Raw genomic sequence first — 19,491 nt, forward strand, 5'->3', positions numbered from 1 at the left:
CTTGAAGTAAGACAGTCAGGGGTCTCTGTTGGGTCCAAAGTGGGGGGTCCCCATGACAGGTCCTCTGCTGACCTGGCACCAGGCCCATCTTCCCTCAGCTGAGCCCGACGGACCCAAATTTCTGAATCGTAGGGAGTCTGGCACTGAATGGCCTGAGTTCATAGAGCGTAACTTCTTCCCACCCCCAATTCTGCCCATTTCACAGATGAGAAGACAGAGGCTTAGGGAAGAGAAAGACCCCATGAGAACCCCTTAGTGGACCTAGCGTTGTGCTTATGTGAGGCTATTTGGGCTAGAGAGAGACAAGAGGGAGAAGAGCTGAGGGCCTGAGTTGAGAAGAAAGCAGAGCAGGGGAGGGGAGGAAGGAAGGGGCAAAGGTCACCACTTTACTGAGAGAAAATATTAGGCTGTGCTGGTCTTGGTGGCTGTGAGTGGGTGGGGTGTGTGTGCGCGCGTGTATGTGTGCGTGCGTGTGTGCGTGCGTGTGTGCGTGCATGCGTGTGTGTTCCCCTCTCTCCTCCTCTTCCCCCACAGGATAATCTGAAGGTGAGCTCCCCGAGGGAGGGCCGCACACATAACAGCAGGGCTTAGGCTGGGGGGCAGGAGACGTGGGCCCAGTCCTCACACCACCACTAACTTTCCAGGTGATGTTCAGGGAGTCCCTCGGCTTTTCTGAAGAGTAGAGCTGAGAGCTGCCCAGTGACCCGGTAGGACTACTGTGGAAGAGCGAGAAGAGGGGAGAGTGGGCATGGCTGGTACCCACATGTGCCTGAGGCTGCAGTGAGCACCGACATACGTGATCTCATGTAACCCTCCTGGAGGACCATACTGCTGTCCCATTTTGCAGGTGAAGAAACAGAGGCTCTGAGAACTGAGGACTTGAGGAAGGTTCCCCAGCTAGGAGGCGGAAGGGGCAGGATCCAAACTCAGGCCTGCCTGAGTCCAAAGCCTCTGATACGTCCACTCCCCATGCCGCCCTCCAGAGGGGATGTGCCTTGCCCACAGTATCATTCCATAAATGTAGGTTTATAATTAATTCAGTTATGAAGGATCTTAATTACGAAGTCAGCTTTAATGCAAGAGCAATCACTGGGCCAGGAGGAAGACCCAGGTCTAGTCCCGGCCAAGCTACGGACGTTCAGCTTGACCTTCCCGGCATGTAGATGAGGAGGGCTCAGCTAACGGCTCTCTCAGGAAGCGGGCGAGGAAGTGGGGGAGGCACACAGCGTAGAAGTCACACACTAGGCTTTGGGTTCGCCGCAAAGATTAGAGGAACCATACCTGACACCTGCAAAGTACTCATTTAGTGCTACCTCCCTTCCCTACTAATAACAGGTATTTAGTGCTTACTCTACCCCAGATCCCGTCCTAAATACTTTATGAATCTTAACTCATTCAATCTTGACAACGGTCCTATGAGGCAGGATCCCTGTTACAGTTCCCTTTCAAGAAAAAAGAACGGAGTCACAGGGAGGTTATGCGACCTCCCCAAGGTCATAATGTGCTAAGTGGAGGAGCCAGGATCCAACCCCAGGCGCTGTAGCTCCAGAGACCGTGCCACACACACACTGCTATAGGGCGACACCGAGCCCCCTGTCGTAGCTGGCCAGCAAGGGTAGTTTAGCCTCATAGAGGCCAGAAAGGGGTTGGGGGCAGCAGAGTGGTGGCCGAGGCTTGGCTGTCCCACCGCAAGCAGAGCCTTGAGGAAATCAAAGCTCTGCCTCCCGTAATGACACCTGCTTCTGGAGCTCTGGGATGACGTCATCACTGTACTCCCACCAGCAGGTGTGTCGGCAGCTCTGTGGAGAGAAACTTGGTCCCAGCCAGATGGGGACGACCAGGCTTCACATGTCTGTTCCCGCTCAAGGTCACTGAGCCAGTTAACGAGGAAGAAGTTAACAGAACCACAGGTATCTCAGCCACCCTCTCAGGCCTTGCTTGGGCCTTCCTGCCACCCCCACAGCAAGGTGGGCAGAGGAGGCGATCCATTTGAGAGCTTAGCCCAGCTGAGCCCTGTAGGGCTGTGGTCCTGGCTGTCTTCAGGGGGCTGAGAGACCCCTGGAAGAGACTGTGCCTCAGTCTCTCTTTGGCAAAGTGGGGGAATGATGCCTGACTTAAGCTGCCTCAAGAAAGGAGGAATCGTGTGTCTCAAGGGACAGTTAGAGATAGAGAAAGAGGAAGGCAGGATTGGGGAGATGGGTCCCAGGCCATATCTGTTATGAGTTAGCTGTGTGACCGTGGGTAGGCCACTTTACTTCTCTGAGCCTGTAAAACGCACATTGGTTGTGGGGTGGGCAGAGGTGCTGTTTTTCCAGGCCAGAAGCCTGACCTTCTAGCATTTCCCATCCCTGAGTGCGGCAAAAAAGCATGTACAGGTTTGGGAGGCCTAGATTCAAAGCCCTCTTCTGCTATTTACCTGCTGTGTGACCTTGAGGATCCTCTTTCTGAACTAGGATTTAGCATCCCAGAGCCAACACAGCATGTGTCCCCACAACAGCCCCATGAAATGAACAAGATAATCTCTGTTTTTCAGATGTAGGAAATGACACTGGAAGACCCAACCCTAGGCCTGAAATAGCTCACGGTTTAAGTGGGAAGAAAAAAATATAACTCAAATGTAAAACAAATCATGGTAATGAAGATGACCATCAGGTAACCAACAATACAGGCACAAGCAGAGGACTGGAGAGAGTGGGCCACAGAGGGCACCTGAAATGAGCCTTAGGAGATGAGAGGTGTTTGCCAAGTGGCAAGGAGCCACAGGCAGAGGAGCAGCAGGTGCAAAGGCCCAGTGGTGGAGAGAAGGTTGTCCATTCAGGGATTAAGTTGTGTGGGGCTGGGATACAATTAGGCTGAGGCCAGAGAACCCGATCAAGAGCCAGATCATGGAGGGTTATGAATGTCATGCCAAGGAGTTTGGAGTTTATCTCGAGAAGGTAGTGGGAAGGCATTAAAAGGCTCTGCCAAGGAGTAAACATTGATTGAAAACCTCCAAGACAGCACTGACTATCAGCCCAGCACCATCCAGATTCCTTTTTGGAAAAGCAGGGCCAACAGAGAGAGCCCCTGAGCTCTATTCATAAAGTCCTCCATGCCTCAGGGCGCCTCTATAAAAGGGGATGATGGCCCTGCCCTCTGTCTGTGGACCACCACCGAGGAGGTGGGCAAGGGAATTTGAGCTCCCAGAGGGGAACATATTGATGGTAAGGCTACTGCCTTTCTACAAACAAGGACAAAATAGTTGCCTCTGATCAGCTGGGGGAACAGGTCTGCTGCCAAGTTTAGTAACTGACAGATGGCTGCAAGTAAAGGGGTTGGTAAAACCAGGAGGGACCTGGGAAAGGTTACTGCAAGGACAGTGCTGGGATGGAAAGAGGCTGGAAGTGAGAATGGCAAGGAGTAAGCTAAGGTGACTAGAGCGCGGAGTTGGGACACCCTGGCTGTGCCTCTTCTGAGCTGCTTGGCTCTGGGCAATCACTTTCTCTCCCTGAAAATGTCTCCATGCCTGAAACGCAGCGGGAGGCAGTCGTGCCTGTCACAGCACTGGAAAAATATGAACGGGAAAATAAACCTCATATTTATCTGCATAGTGCCTTATAGTTTGCAAAGCAGATTACCTGCTTCATCTTCTCGGATTCCCATGAGGCAGGAGGGGACATCTGTTGAGTGCCTGCTGTGTGCCAGGAACAGGACTGGGTGTTTGTTTACATTCATCTCATGCCAGCTTCATCACAGCCTTCAGACGGGTATTGTTATCCTAATTTATTTCACACTTGAGGAAACTGAAGTCACACTGCTAGGAAGCAGCAGAGCCAATATTTGACCCCAAGAATGTCTGATGACAAATCACCAGATACTTCCATGGCAGCATGCTACCTCCCTCAAGTTGTATAACCTCTAGGGTTTTTTTTTTTTTTTCCATTACCTAACGTCACCAAACTTCAGTTTTCTCATATGTAAAAATATAGTTAATATTAGTTCCCATGACATAGAATTAAAATAAATCAAATTAGTAAAAATAAATAAATAAAATACGTAAAGTGCTTAAAATATATGGTACTATATTTTATATATAATACACCCACAAGATAGGTAAATATGAAAAAGTATTGGCAAGAATATGAGACAGCAGGAACTCTTATACATTGCCTGTGGCAGTGAAAAAAGATCTGGAAAAGTGAAGAAGCACATATCTTATGATCCAGCAATTATAGTCCATGGTTATATACCCTAGACAAGTATTTGCATATGTGCACGAAGTGACATGTATAAGAACATTTGTATCAGCATTGTTTGTGAGAAAAAACACTGTAAACAACTTAACTGTCTATCTTCAGAAAAACTGATAGGTAAGGTGAGGTACAGACAGACATGGAGTAGAATACATAATGAAAACTACAGCTATATTCACCAACATGGATATTGGGTGAAAACCAGCATTAATGCATACAGAATGATACCATTTTTTAAAGTTCAAAACCATGCAAAACAAACAAAAAAATACATTGTTTAGGAATGCCTACATGTATAGGAATCTGTTAAACAGACAAATACAAAATTCAAGCTGATGGTTATTTGTGTGAGAGCGAAGGTAGAAATGAGAACAAAGGATTTAAAAGGAATAGACAGTATTCTGCTTCTTAAATTGGACATTCATTAAATTATTATTTATATATTATTTACTGAATATTTATATTGCTAATCGATACGTATAGACATGCATATATTCGTTATATATTGCTGACTAAATATATTTTATATAGATTAAATATTTAATAATAAATAAAATGCAATTATAAAGAGATATATTTGAGAAGAGAAATTATATCTCATTTACCTCTAGTTATCTGATATCAAGCATGCTTCCCTGGTCATGGAAGGTATTTCAGAAGTGGTTTGTTAAGTGAATAATTGAATAAATGAGTGAACGGATAACTGCTAGTCCTTACTTCCTCAGTTCACTGTCTGCCCTTCTACTAACATGCACATTGGCCTGGGGCCAGATTTGTTATTTTGGTAAACCACTGGAAACAAGTAAAACAAAGCTGGAGACTATATATGTCCCTGTCTGGCTCATCCTGAACATAGCACTTTTGAGAGAACATCACATAGCCCTACCTATCATTTGTGCAACCATCCACTCATTCATCCATTCATATATGTAGTCAATATTTGTTGAAGATAAATCCTAGTGGAGATCAAGTGTAATCTCTTTAGAAGCAAAGTGAATTCCCATCCAAGATAATGATTCTGTATGTTATCACAGTGTCCCAAGGATCATCACGGTGCCCCAGTTGGATGTGGGGGATGAGCACAGGAAGCCCATGAGATCCTGCAACTCACCTTGGCACACAAATGAAGAGGGTGTTTCCCCTGGGTGAACTCGTCCAGTGATGAATACCACCTTCTGCTCTGCCCCTTCCCGAAGATTATCTGTAAGATAAAATGAAAGGTTTCTAAGGACGGCAGGGAAAGCTGAGACTAGCGTAAGTTATATGGTGTATGGGAGAGAGGGAAGGAAGCAGAAAATGGGCGGGTGCTTTATATTTATTTCTTAAGCCATTGGGTTAGAACCGTTAAGGCCCCGCCATTGCTGATTAATTTAATCATGTCCCTGGCTATCCCATGTTAAGAGACTACAACTTGTTCCTTGGTACAACTGATCATATTAACATTAAAGTCATCTAAAGAGGTCATAGGAGTGAAATTAAATCCCAGATCCACTGACTGTGACCTTAGTCAAGTTGTGTAACCATTCTGAGTTTTAATTTGCTGATCTGTAAATGTGGATAATAACATCTACTTCATAGAGATGTTGTAATGATTAAACAAGCTTATGTATTGCCTAGTATACAGTAAATATTCAGTAAATGATGGAGTAAAGAAGGTAGTATTTATATTAGTAAGAGCAGCAGCTGCCATTTAATTAGCTCCTTTTGTGTCAGGTACATTATACACATATAATCTTTACAGAAACATGCACATTAATACTTTTTTTAATAGAGGCAGAGACTGAATCTCAGAGAGGTTATATAACTTGTTCCTGATCACAAAGATAATAGGTTGAGGAGAATGAAAAAATGACCAGGGAGCTGTGAGCTGCACAGTTTTCAGGGCTTACACAAGACTGAGAATCATTCGAATTTCCATGATTTTGAATTCTCTCATTGATCATTCAGGGTACTCAGTCGAGAGTCCAGAAGGGCCACGCCTTAGTGGGCTAAACCACTCTAGACTAACAAAGTTTAACAATAAATCTCAAATGGATCAAAATGAACAAAAGAAACTTAAGTGCCTGCTGTATGAAGCTCAACTCTCTTTAATGGAAGACGACAAAGTTCAGACATCCAACAATGCATAATTCACAAAATCCAGCATCCAGTAAAAATCATTAGACATGTAAAGAAGTAGGAAAATATGGCTCAAAATCAGAGCCCAAGCTCTTGCTGCCTCTATAGAAGGTTCACTTTTATAATAAAATTTAGCTACTGTGCAAAGATATTATTAGACAAAGGCATGAGTGACATTCCCAGAAAGAAGGGGCAGGAGGAGGGTACTTAGCCCTGGGCAGAGGGAAGGACTGATTGACCCAGAATGGAACAATGACTTGAAGTGAATTCAGAAATGAACATTGAGGGAAGTTGAATTAAAGTAATCCATCTCTGTTAGAGGATGATCTGGGGGTTGGGCGGGGGGACAGTTAGCAATAATGAATAGGATCACAGCTTCTGAAATGCTAGAAACAGGTTATTCTGAATGTGGTTCATGATCCTAATTTTTGATACACCAATGTCACAGACTACACAAAGAATACTCTATTAAGCCTGGTACGAAAGCCTTGTGACTTGCTTGGTCTATTTGGGTAACCAGTAAAAGTTGAGGTCACTGCTTCCCTAATAATAGGTCTCTGAGAGGCAGCAAGATGTATGTATAATGGAGTCAAAACATGTTTTAGAGAACTCACTGCTTGCTCAGCTCTATTTTAGGCACCCTGAGGAACAAAGGGAGAGAGAAGACGCACCTTCTCAAAAGATTGTGATTTAGAAGAGGACTTAGACACCTGAACATTTCCTAGACTGAATATAAGCTCCTTAAGGGAGGAACTGTGACTTTCACAGTGTATTTTTAATGTCTTTCCCAGGACCCTGCATGGAGTAGGTGCTCAAGAACTGGCTGTTGAATTAATAAGTAAAAAATACTTGTATAGGTCACGGTTTATAAAGAAATTTAGACTCCTGTTGTCTTATTTACTCTCCATCATGCCTCTGTGAGGTAGACAGGGTTAACCCCATTTTACGGATGACGGGACTGAGGCGCACAGTGTCAGGCCGCTAGCAGTGGTACAGTCAAGTCCCAGCTCCCAACCCAGTTCCTCTTTCACTATCCTGTCTGTCTCCTCTGAGATCCGCCAACAACAACATAAGATTCTACATCCACTGCATTTCCATCTATAACATATGCAAAAGAGTTTGGTCTCCTCCCTTATTGCTGGTGAAAGTTGAACTACTGTCTAAGTATTTATATTGCATTTTCATTAAAAAAAAAAAAAATGCCAGCAAACCCTTTTAAAAAATACCGTCTAACATTGACCCCATCTATCTCGGCAGTCCAGAAATGATAAATGGGATTACTGGGGCCCTCAGTGGAGGCTACCTTTATGGATGTCTCCTCTAACCCAGTATCAACTCAATTTCCTTCAACATTTCTGCTGACCACAGGAAAATGCAAAATGGGCATTCTATTTGCACACTAATTTTACTGAGCCCCTGCATCTTCATAAAATGATAATGTGGGGCTAATAAAAATCGAGCATCTTGGGTGCTAATATAAGCAAATGTTGATGCAGGCAGGTAACAAACTGCTTTGTCATTTAAGAGGCTGTAAAAGAGCATTATAATCATCTTTAGGCAAAATGGATGGGTTGCCTTTGCTTAGCTTTTAGCTTTCATTTGCAAAATCAATTTAAGGTAATGGAGCAGCTCCAAGGTGGTGTGACATGGGACCCCCCCTTCCTGTCACCAAATCCCCAGATTTGTGCAAAGCCAATTAAACATATTCTTGGTGGAGGGAGCAGGGAGGATGAAAGAAGTATACTTGAACAAAGTCAGGGCGGAACAGAAGCTGAACGATCAAGACCAAGAACAACCTATAAGGGATGATAAACCTGGAAGTTCATGGAGGATGTTGCTCAAGGGCACATTCAGGTGGAACAAGAACAGCTATACCAGGCTCCCCAGTTAATAGAAGGTGTTTGAAGTCAAATGTGCTTGTGTAGTGTCCTAACACACACACACACACACACACACACACACACACACACACACACCTTTGTCATTATATCCCTCTGTCATCCACTATGTCCTTATTCATAAAATATTTATTGAACACCTATTTGGTGGCCAGGCACTAGCTATTATTATCTTTTTTTTTTTTTTTCCACAGAAAACGAAGGGTAAGAGACATTAAGTGACTTGCCCTAGTTCTCCCAGCTAACGACCTGCAGAGCCTGAGTCCCCACCCATGCACTCTGACTCTGTGGTTTTAACCTCTATGTCGGGGGAGACATCTGTAACCTCTAAGGAGGACAATAATATTATCCAGTTACGGTAGCAATTAAATAATGTTTATTCAGTATTTATTCTGTGCCAAGCACTTTATATATATGATCTTATTTAATTTTCACAGCAACCCAGTGAAACATCTACTATTCTTACCCCTATTTCATAGATTAGAAAATTGAGATACACAAAGGTTAAATGGCTTGTGTAAACCTGCCTAAGCAGCAACTGTGGAAGCCAAGATTAAACCTAGGCCTTCATGAATCTCAAATTTATGCTTTTAACCACTGTGTCATATCATCTCTTGAAGATTAAATAGGGTCCTTATGGTGCTTTAAAAAATACATCCACGAATTCTTTGTTCCTCTCCTCCCTTTAAGAGGTGGAGCTGAACTCCCCTCTCCTTCAGTGTGGGCTGCACATAGAGACTTGCTCTAACAAAAAATATACTCTAGAAGTGGTAGGTTATCACCCTAGAGATTAGGCTCTAAAAAGACTATGGCTTCTGTGGTGGTTATACTCTCTCGAATCACTCACTCTGGGAGGATCCAGCTGCCATGACATGAAGACACTCATGAAGAATCTAGGCAACAGCCAAGAGTTACTGAGGCCAGCCCAAACCACATAAGTGAGCTTGGATGACCGCAGCCCTGGGTGACAGCTTACAGCAACTTCGTGAGAAGGCTCTGAGCCAGAAACACCCAGGTAAACCGCTTCCGCATTCCTGACCCATGGAAACTGAAAATGTCAGTCAAGAAAATGTCCTCATATTGGTTTCTAAACCAGACCAGTTGTAATCTTTTCTTCAAAACTCCAGGGCCCAAATGGGTCCACATGACCACTAAGCTGGAGAAAAGAAATCCTGGTAGCAATAACAGCATGACTACCTGGTATTTGTCTGAGGGCCTACTTAGGACCTGAGGAGCCCTGCCACTGGTCTCTCTGTGCTGGCGCCAGCCTTGCCAGTCCATTCTCCACCTGGCCATCACAATGGAATTTCTAAAATGCAAATGGTAGCATCTCATTCCCTCTGCCTACAACCCTCCAGCAGGTTTCTGCTGTCCCTGGGCAAGTCCAGCCTCCCTCCTCTAGCATCCCTAGTCTCTGGTATCTGTTGGCTGCTCACCTCCCCAGCCCCTTCCACAGAGCCCAGCCTCAGCTAACTCTCGGCAGCTCTGTAAGCAGGCCACGTTCTCCCACACCTCCGCCCTTGGGTGCGTGATTTTCTCTCTACCTAGAATGCAGTCCCCATCTCATCTGTCTGGCTTACTCTTACTCCGCCTTCCAGACTCCGCTCAGATGCCTCTTCTGAGAAGGGAGAGATGAAACTAACACTCACCCAGTACTCGTCCTTGGCCAACCCTGGTGTTAATGTTGTATCTGATTTCATCAGCACAATAATTCTCTACTTTCCCTTACGAAATTTGTTGTGTTGAAGGTAACCTAAGCACATCACTCTATGGTTCATAGTGACGATACATAGGGATCAGGAGCTGTGAATTATGGTAAGAACGTGCTCAAGGTGCAACATTTCTTGTAGATGATTTTATGAGAAAAACGTAGATTTAGGAGACATCGACAGAGCTTTCTTGGGAGCAGTGGAGAACCAGTGGATGTGTTTGAGTAAAGATGAGACTTGAAAGGAAAGACATCCAGGGCTGCCTCAACTAAGCTGACCGAGGGTGAGTCCAACAGGAAGGGAGAGCTAGAACAGGGATACTCAGCAGGACACTGGTCCCTATGTTTCTTCTGTTTCCTAAGGGGGCCAAATAGAAAGCCTGCTGGCTTCCCAGGTAGACGGACTGGGAAGGCCCCAAAGAATATTGGTTGTGAGTCCTTGGGAAAATTATGTACACATTTTGAGCCTCAGTTCCCTGCAAAATGAGAATAATAACCCCCAGCTCATAAGATAAACCTGAAGCGAGAGACTTTATGTTCCTGATCCATTTATTGAGCAACAAGCCACAGGAATAGGGTTTTCCAGCCTTACTGGCATCTGGAGCTGGGTGTCACCTTGTGTGTGCAGGGTGCTGTTCTGTGCATTGAGGAAGGTTAGCAGTATCTCTAGCCTCTACCCGCTAGGTGCCAGGAGCACCCCTCCTCCCAGTTATGATTAGCAAAAATAGTTTCAGACATGACTAAATGTCCCACATCTCCTCAGAGGCAAAGTAGCCCCTGGTTGGGGATCAGTCCCCTGTAAATAACATTCTACAATTGTGTGTGCAGGGTGCTGTTCTGTGTATCGAGGAAGGTTAGCAGTATCTCTAGCCTCTACCCGCTAGGTGCCAGGAGCACCCCTCCTCCCAGTTATGATTAGCAAAAATAGTTTCAGACATGACTAAATGTCCCACATCTCCTCAGAGGCAAAGTAGCCCCTGGTTGGGGATCAGTCCTCTGTAAATAACATTCTACTCTATTCAGACTGGCCTTGTGATTACCTTCCCAAGAAAACCATCAATTTCTTAGGTTATATATTTCTCGCCCTCCTCTAAACTCATTGAGCTCACCTGGTCACATGTCATTTGCTACCTTGCTCAGGGAGGACCAAAAGCTGCACCTCCGTTGTGCCCAATGTCCAGTTACCTGCTCTTCTTGAGAAAACAGTCGCATTGGCAAAGTTTGTTTTCTGTTTCCCACTCCCTAGCCTCACTGCCCTCTGATCTCCTTCTCTCACCTAGGGTCAGATCTGCCATGGCATAAAGTCTTATATCTAAGTGGCAGACTCTTTCATGCTCCAGGGTTAAGGATCAAATACTCTACCCCGGAAGAAATGGGAGAACAGGCATGACCATTGAAAGTCGTACGCTCATGACAGAGAAATAAAGCACTCATTCTGGAATTCAGGACTTTGGGAAAAGGGGCCACTCTGGTACCCCTCCCATGTCTACCATATATTAATACCACTCTCTGGCTTTAGAAAGCAGCAAGGAGGCCTCCGACTTACAGGGGACCTATAGAGGCCATCAGAACTGCAAAGCCTGTGGGGTCACTGAGTAGAACACCATCACTGTAGAGGTGAAGGGAGAGGCCCAGAAAGGACAAGTGACTTCTCCCAGGACACACAGCTGGAGGGTGTTCAGCCGGGTCGGGAATGTAGAACGTAGAGCTCCAAAGTCCAAACAGCCTCCTCTCAGGACACCGGCTGGCTCAGGCAACGTCCGTGCTGGCTGACACCTGGGAAGTGCCCACTGGGTGTCTGCCAAGGAAATGAAGGAAAGCCAAAAGCCATGGGCCTGATGGACGGAGGGCTAGTGCCAGTTGCCATCATCACTGTCACCTTGTCACAGAAAAGCTGAGCCTCTCCCCCCCTCCTCAGACAGGCTGCCTCTGCTGGTCTCAGCAGTTTATTAAGCCTCCTTTCCACAGGGCGGGCACTTAGGCCTGTGAACAGGTAGCAGGCAGTCTTTTGGCTGTAGGCTAATGGCAGGAGGGCTCTCCCTGCCAAGACCTAAGTTGTTCCCAGCACCCTCCAAGCACCTCTGGAGAGTCGGAACCAGAACCGCCTGCTCAGAGTAGGGGCTGAGGTTGGGTCTCCTGGGAAACAGACTGGGAGACTCCGAGGTCAGCTCAGAAACTTTACTGGGGATTGCTCTTGTGAGAGGTCCAAGTTAAGCAGGATTGAGACAGTCTCAACAGTAACTTTAATCAATTCTGTGGGAAAACCCTAGGCCAGAGGGGCCCTTCCTAGTTGTCTCAGGAGGCAATGGGACTGGTTCTATGCCCTGAATTGTCTTGATACTGGTTATGGGCTGCCTCCAGGGCAGGGGCAATAACCTTGGGCAAGGCCCCTTGCTTGGGCTGAGTGCAATTTCCAGGGAAGAACTCAGTTGTGAGCTGCCAGCGACCAACACTCCTGGGAGCTGGGGGAATTGGTCCTGAAGGGGGATCGAGGCAGCACGCACAGTGTCTGCTATGCCAGCCTGTGCTGAGGCAGCTGAAAAGAGCAGAGCATATCCGAGGCCTAAAAGACAAGAAGCCAGGGATGTAGGACTTTCTTTTTCAATTCAATTCAATACATATTTTCTAACACTGACCATATGCCAAACTTTGGGCTGGTCCCTGAGGACATGGAGAGGAATGAGACGCTGTCCCTGCCATCCAGGAGTTTGAAGACTAGGGAGAAGAAAGATCTAGCCTGGCTTTGTGGTTATAAATTTGAATTCTAGAGTCAGACAGAAGGAGGGTTAAATCCAAGTCCTGACATGCATGACCTTGAGCTCTGAGATTGTTCATGTCCTCATCTACAACATGAGGATAACGATATCAACCTCACTGGGATCTTGTAAGAATTAAATGAGATAATGCATCAGGTCAATGTGTTCAAACGGCATGTATTCAAAAATGGCAACTTACAGGTCACTTGGTCTAACTGCCTCTTCCTACAGATGCAGAAACTAGACTCTAAACAACACCAGAGCCATAACTTCGCGTCTCTTTTTCCTTGTATTCCCAGTGCCTCCCACACAGAAGGTGCTCCGTAAATACTCGTGGAGCAGTTGTGAAGTATTTGCTGCCCTTTGGTTGAATGCACTCGGGCTAGAACAGAGTGCCCAGGCTTTCCCTAACTTGCGCTGTGCCTTTTGAATGCCTCTCTCCCAGCCTCCAGAAATTCCTCACTAGGTTCAGTTTCAGGCTTAGCAAATGCAAATTGAATTACGCCATGCCCTTTTACAGCAAGGACAACAAAAACAGTTTCCCCAGGAAAAGAGGGCAAGAAGAGGTGAAAGCTGGGATGAAAGTCGAAGACAATACATTCTAATCAAACCTGATAAATATGTAAATTAAAGCAGCTAAACAGTTGGCTTTGACAAATGACTTCTCCGTAATGGATTTTTCCACAGTGAAAGGGGAGAGTTCAGCCTGCCTGCGAGTCACAGAGAGAGCCCTCTCCTGCTTTCCTGGCAATGAAGGCTGATGGGGCAGGCACTGGGATGCTCGGAGGCAGACAGAGGGCTAATCTTTCTTTTAATAGATGCTATTTACTGAGCATCTGCTAGCTGCTAGGTGCAGTCTCCATCAACCCCGAAAGAGGAGGGAGTCCCTGTCTCAGTATTAGGGAGCTGAGGTATAGGTGAGTAAGGGCCGGATAGATTCACCAGACTCCAGAGCCTGGTGTTGCTGAGGGGTCAAAGCAACCAGCTGTTGAGGAACATAAATTCAATCCCTGCAGTGGTTTTATTGCCCTCCGGGGATCTCACCATCTCAAAAGTTAGTGCCTTTTAGTTTTTGTTTGTTGGTTTGTTTGTTTTTAAGGTCCGGCCTTATAGTTTTTTCTCCCCTCACAAGACCTGGTGGTGCTCACAAAAGATCTGTGCCTTCACTTGCTGTGTAGCTCCAGAGGGACCCTTTCCTGTGCCTGCTCCCATTTCTGTTTCCCCATTTGTAAAATAAGCTGTTCGAGTCACCCCAGCTGAAGGCCCAGACAGCATGGAGCAGAATGGAGCCGTTAGACTGCAGATTCTCTGCAAAATACAAGATATTCATAATTGTAAGCACTAAATTTGGGGTTGGGGGAGGTTACTACCTAGCAATAGGTAACCAGAATGGTTGCTATAAAATTGATGATTCTAGTGCCTGGGTTATCATAGAACAGACAGGCGAGTGGTGTTTAAAAAGGAATGGGTTTTGAGCAGTTACTATGTGCCAAGCACTTTTTACACATTAAGATCTAGATCTCGCCAGGCCTGGGGAGAAGTGTGTACTGTTTCCTTCGTGTTACAGATTAGAAATCTGAGGTTAAATGCATGGCTCAGGGCCAGTGTAATTTAGCTAGCAAAAGTGACAGCAAGAATTTGAACCCAGTCTATCTATCTCCTGAGACCAGTCTTTCTTCTGATGCCTCCAAGGGACACAGTTTACTCACTCTCCAGCTATACCAGATAAAAGGTGCCGTTCTGTGTGTACATGCGTGGGAGCACGAGCACGCGTCCTCCTCTGACTCGACCTCCTACAGATTCTGGAGGTTATGTACAAAGTTATGGGAGCTGACGTGCAAACAGAAATGCAAGATGAATGATTTGCGGCGTTGGGAAGACACTGTTAACACAATTTTCCCAAACAGAGAGCCAATATTTATGAAGCACTTCAGGAAAAGTTTCCTGGTAGGGCTGGGAGTAATAGGATCCAGGCCCTGAGCCCAAGATCAGCCTTGCCCGATGCTGGAGGAATTTAGATTTGAAGAGTGTTCTTTCTTTCCTATTGAGATCTTCATTGACTTGTATAAAAATACCACTTTCAATCTCAAATCCCCACTGGCATCTTTATATAAGCACCGAAAATGCTACTGGGCTTTGGAGATTTCATTTAATGAAGGAAAAGTATTTCTATTAAAGAGTGTAATTTTTTCTCTCTCTCTTTCTCTCTCTCAACACAACATCTTCGGAGAAACCAGGGAAGCTGGATTATTCTGGGGTGGGAGGAAATGAACCAACCCACGCTTCACCAAACTATGGAATGGCGACAGCCAAGGAAGGCAGGGAAGGGTCAGTAATGAGAAGCGATAAGAGTAATTATTATAAACTCCCGTATACCCATGACTTGACAGTTCAGAGGCACTTTGGTGCTCAGTAGGGAGATTGTTCTGTTGCCACTGTCTAAGCTGACCCCGCCCCCCCGGTCACGTGTTGTCTGAACTGGTACAGCGGCCCCTGCCTCTCTGTTGCGTTATCCACTCTCAGGTACCAAGATCCCTTTCCTGCTTCCAGTCTGACAGTGTCTTCCCCGTGCACTAGAAGCAATTCCAGGCTACTTCCCCTGGCCTGGAAGCTTGCTCCCTGCTCACTCCCCACCCTCATCTCTTATGTGCACTAGAAGCAATTCCAGGCTACTTCCTCTGGCCTGCTTGCTCCCTGCTCACTCCCCACCCTCATCTCTTACTCCCCCTCACCTGCTCAGACTGCCTCCTCACACCTGGTTCCTTCTAGTTTCTCTGCCCTCTGGAGGCTCCCCTCGGGTCCTGTGAGGCTGGCTCCTTACCCCTCGGGTCTCTTCCCACAGCTCCATGGCAACGGGAACTTTGTCTTATTAACTGCTGTGAACCCAGGTCTAGCACAGCACCTGGCAGATACACATGCTAACTGCATATTTATCAAGTCGAGGTATTGAGTGATGTGTGCTGGGGAGGGCCAAAGGAATGAGACTAAAGAAGTGGTTGAGGTTGGCAAATTGTGCAAGGTCCTATCACCCGTAAGCTGTGAGAAAAGAGTGGCCCCTAGTCCAATGAATATTAAAGTCTGTGAACCCTCTGCCTCCCTGCTGAGGCTCCATTCCCTCACAGAGAAAATCTGAAGCAACCAGCTGCCCAGAAACATAAATTCGATCCCTCTAGTGATTAGATTGCCCTCTGGGGGGTCTCACCCTTAGCAAGCCCTTAGTTGTAACTGCCTGATTCCCAGTTCTGGCTCTGCCACTTCCTTCTAGCTGTGTCGTCTTGGGAAAGCCCCTGGATCTCTGGGTATATCTGCCTCCTTCCTCATCCATAAAATGGGAATAATAATAATAATAATATGCATATTATTGGATAGTTGTGAGAACTAAATGAGTTAAAATAAAGCTCTCATAACAGTGCTCATCACATGGCAAACCCTCCATTAACATTTGCTATTCTTAGTCATTCAGCAGATATTCATAGAGCTCCTGGCCATCCTCCTCTCCTGGGAAACCTCACCCCTCGCTCCCCTCTCAGGCAGAGTCAGACCCTCTGCTCTGCTCTCCTCTCTCCCAGCCTCTTCTGCTATGACAGCAATTGCCCAGCAGTATAATAGTAATTTGTTTTTCTTTCCATCTTCACCTTTCTCCTCTGGTGACTCTGAGCATTTGGGGGGCAGAAGCCCTGTCTTGTTCATCTCTTTGGCATTTATTTCCTTCGTTTGAGACAGAGAAGGGCATTTTGATGTGGTTGTTTTGATGCAAGAGTGTTGAAATGGCTGTGTCTAAATGTAAAATTGCTTTTGAAAATTACCAGGTACTCTGTGAAACAGACCCCCCCCCCACACCATCCATACCCATGTATATCTGACCTTCACAGTCCTTCAGTCCTACCAATCGCTTACTGCCTCCCTCATCACCAGCCTTGACCTGGAGCCCACTCCTGAGCCCGACCTTTCCCATCGCTCCCCTCCCTGAGCCCCTTTGCCAGAAGTGGAAATCAGGGATGGAGGAAGTCCTGGGACGAGGGGAGGTAGCCTGAAATGTCTCCTTGGCACATTGTTTGGTATTGTTTTTAAAAAGCTGAAGGTGGAATGGTTTGTTTTCTCAGCTATGTCAAATGTCCCCATATCAAAACAGTTGTGTAGGAGCAGCTGCATCAATGGAGCCAAAACGAAAAGATGGCATCAAGAAGGTACGAACTCTGCAAGGAAACCACCTGGCAGGTAGCGGTCCTTGAGAACGGATTTAAAAACATAGACCCTTCTAAGTGGGTTAACAAGCAGTCCACTGCACTTAATGCCAAGTCTCCCTGTAGTAATTCCTGTTTGTTCCGGCGAGGATGTTTCCACCACCATAAAGATCAGAGAAGCTAAGGACACTGCCTTAACTCCTTCACACAGGAGTTCACAGAACAGAGATGATCAGGGCTGACTGGTCTAATTAATCTCTTCCATTTTATAGCCAAAGTATCAAGAGAGAAAGTGACTTGACCAAGGTATCACAGTGATTGGATTTTCACCTGTTAGATTAGAAAAATGTGATCGGTTCTTGGGTAACTTCTCTACCCTGGGCACTAAATTCTGTACCAAAGCATCATCGCTGGGCTTATGGCAGGCAGACAAAAGAATGGAACATAGCCCACAGCAGGGGCTAACGCTCTAAGCATGCTACTTGAAAACCGGACTCATCAGGTTCCTGGTGAAAGAAGCTTTAGTGTCCAACTGGGCAGGTCAATATCCCATTAGCCAGACAGTCCACCAGAGGAGCAAGGCCTCTTGGTAGGCTTTGGTCTGCATAAGGGAAGGTGAGCTTCTGCGGTGTGGGGGCACAAACCAAGACCTACTTGCATCTATTTCCATAATCGATATTTCTGTAGCTGGTTAAAGGAAAGAATAAACCCCTGTTAACCTGAGTTAGGAAATTATATACCCCTACTGTTTTCATGGCTTCATGACTTGGGTTGAATAAAAAACTTACTTACAAGAACTTATTTCCGGAGGGTGTTTTTACAGAGCAATGTTATATGCTCCTAAAATAAGGCTTCTAAGATAAACCTGGACTCGTTACACAAATTCAGCCGTGGACTATACCTAGAGCACGGGGGACTGGAGTCAGGCAGACCTGGGTTTGAAGCTGTGTGATCGAGGTTGGTCGTTGAACTACGGTTTCATCAGACGAAGAGAGGGGGAGGTCTGTGAGTCACAGGTTCTTCACGCACGGTTTCATCAGGCGAAGTGGAGGTCTGAGAGGGGGAGGTCTGTGAGTCACAGGTTCTTCACGAAGGTAGCCTCTGGGATTACTGATTTCAAAGGCTTCAGTCCCACCTTCTCAGCCAGGAAGGGCAGACCCGTCTCATCTAGGAAGGCCCCGGGGCCTGAGTGTGCTGACACGCACACGTGTGCACATGCACATACACATGCACGTGTGGGCTGAGGACTGGAGAGGTGACCTAGCACAATGGTTCTAAGCAGGGATGCGGGCACGAGAGCAGCGGCTCCACCGCCCTCTGGGCCTGCGATTTTGGGCAAATTACTTCACATTTCTATGCCTCGGTCTTCTCATCTGCAAAACGGGGATCATAGTGGAACATCTCATAGTCATGCTCTGGAGAGTTAATGAGTTGGTATTTGTAAAGCACTTAGAATAGTATCGGGCATCTAGCAAATCTTGTATAAAAATACGTTTGTTAAATAAAATAAGTACTGACTACTAAAAACCATCCAGATGTTCCCTGTCTGCAGAAGGCGATGCTCATCTTGGGACCCTCCGCTGTGACAGGCCCAGCCCCCCTCGGAAACTTCCCCTATGAATAGCTATTTGATACTTTTCTCCAGATACGTGAGGGTAATACATTGGCAAGAAACACATTTTATTCTCTGGTTCTCAGCCCTGGCTTCATATTACAACCCCCTGGGGAGCTTTTTAGAAATCCTGATGCCCAAATCTACGCCCACTCCCCCAACCCCAGCCCCAGCCAAGATTCTGGGGAGGGGCTCAAGCAAGTTTTCCTTCTAATGTGCAGTCATAATTGAGAACTACTGGCCCAATGTGGGCTTGGGCCAGGTCCTCTGCTCTCTGAGTCTCAGTCTTCTTACTATACCAATCTGTACTAAGAAGGGGCAGAGCTCTTCTTATTAGTAAGAAGGGTGGTCTCTCAGCCCCCTTCACGTCTAAAATACTGTGATCCAAGAGGTTTGGAAGACCCAGGAGCTGACTTGGGATGGCTCTGATTAGACCACACTGGTGATGAACAACAAGGAGAGGCCGTGTGTGTGTGTGTAGAGGCGGGTGGGATGGACAAGGTAAGATACACACATCAAGTAGATAATTTCTCGCAGACACTGTCCCTTCCTGGGGCCAGAGTTACTAAGATAATAGAAGCGCAGCATCTCCAGGAACTTACAAAGCTTAGAGCAAACAGGTTGGATTTATAATGAAAATGGAAGCCACATGCATGAGGAGAAGGAAAAAGTCACTTTCCGAAGGATGAAAGAGGAGGATAAATACATTTGCAATCGTGGACATAGCGCGTCCCGAATATTTGAATGCCAGGATACTGAACCAGGTTCCTGGGAAGGCAGAAGAGGAAGGAAGAAAAACCACTGTAGCTGAACGTCCAATCCGCACAGGCCCTGGGGGGCGAGCTGCATATCTAATCTCATCCCATCCCGGCAGCCTCCCAGCGGCAGGTATTCTGATATGGGTCCTACAGACCCCACAGGTAGTGGGCAGCGGTGCCAGGATCGAACCAGGTGGTTCTGATTTCAAAACCCTATGCTCTTTC

General features: G+C 46.3%; 1 protein-coding gene across 1 annotated transcript in view; it reads right to left on the minus strand.

Moving 5' to 3' along the window:
• AGBL4 (ATP/GTP binding protein like 4) overlaps nt 1-19,491 on the minus strand; it is a 956,697-nt gene that overhangs the window by 104,964 nt on the left and 832,242 nt on the right. Inside the window, 1 exon segment of the mRNA XM_025051987.1 lies at nt 5,344-5,433. Coding sequence (XP_024907755.1) covers nt 5,344-5,433 — 90 coding nt within the window.

The sequence above is a fragment of the Pteropus alecto genome, unplaced genomic scaffold, assembly GCF_000325575.1.
Source record: "Pteropus alecto unplaced genomic scaffold, ASM32557v1 scaffold25, whole genome shotgun sequence".
NCBI lineage: Eukaryota > Metazoa > Chordata > Mammalia > Chiroptera > Pteropodidae > Pteropus > Pteropus alecto.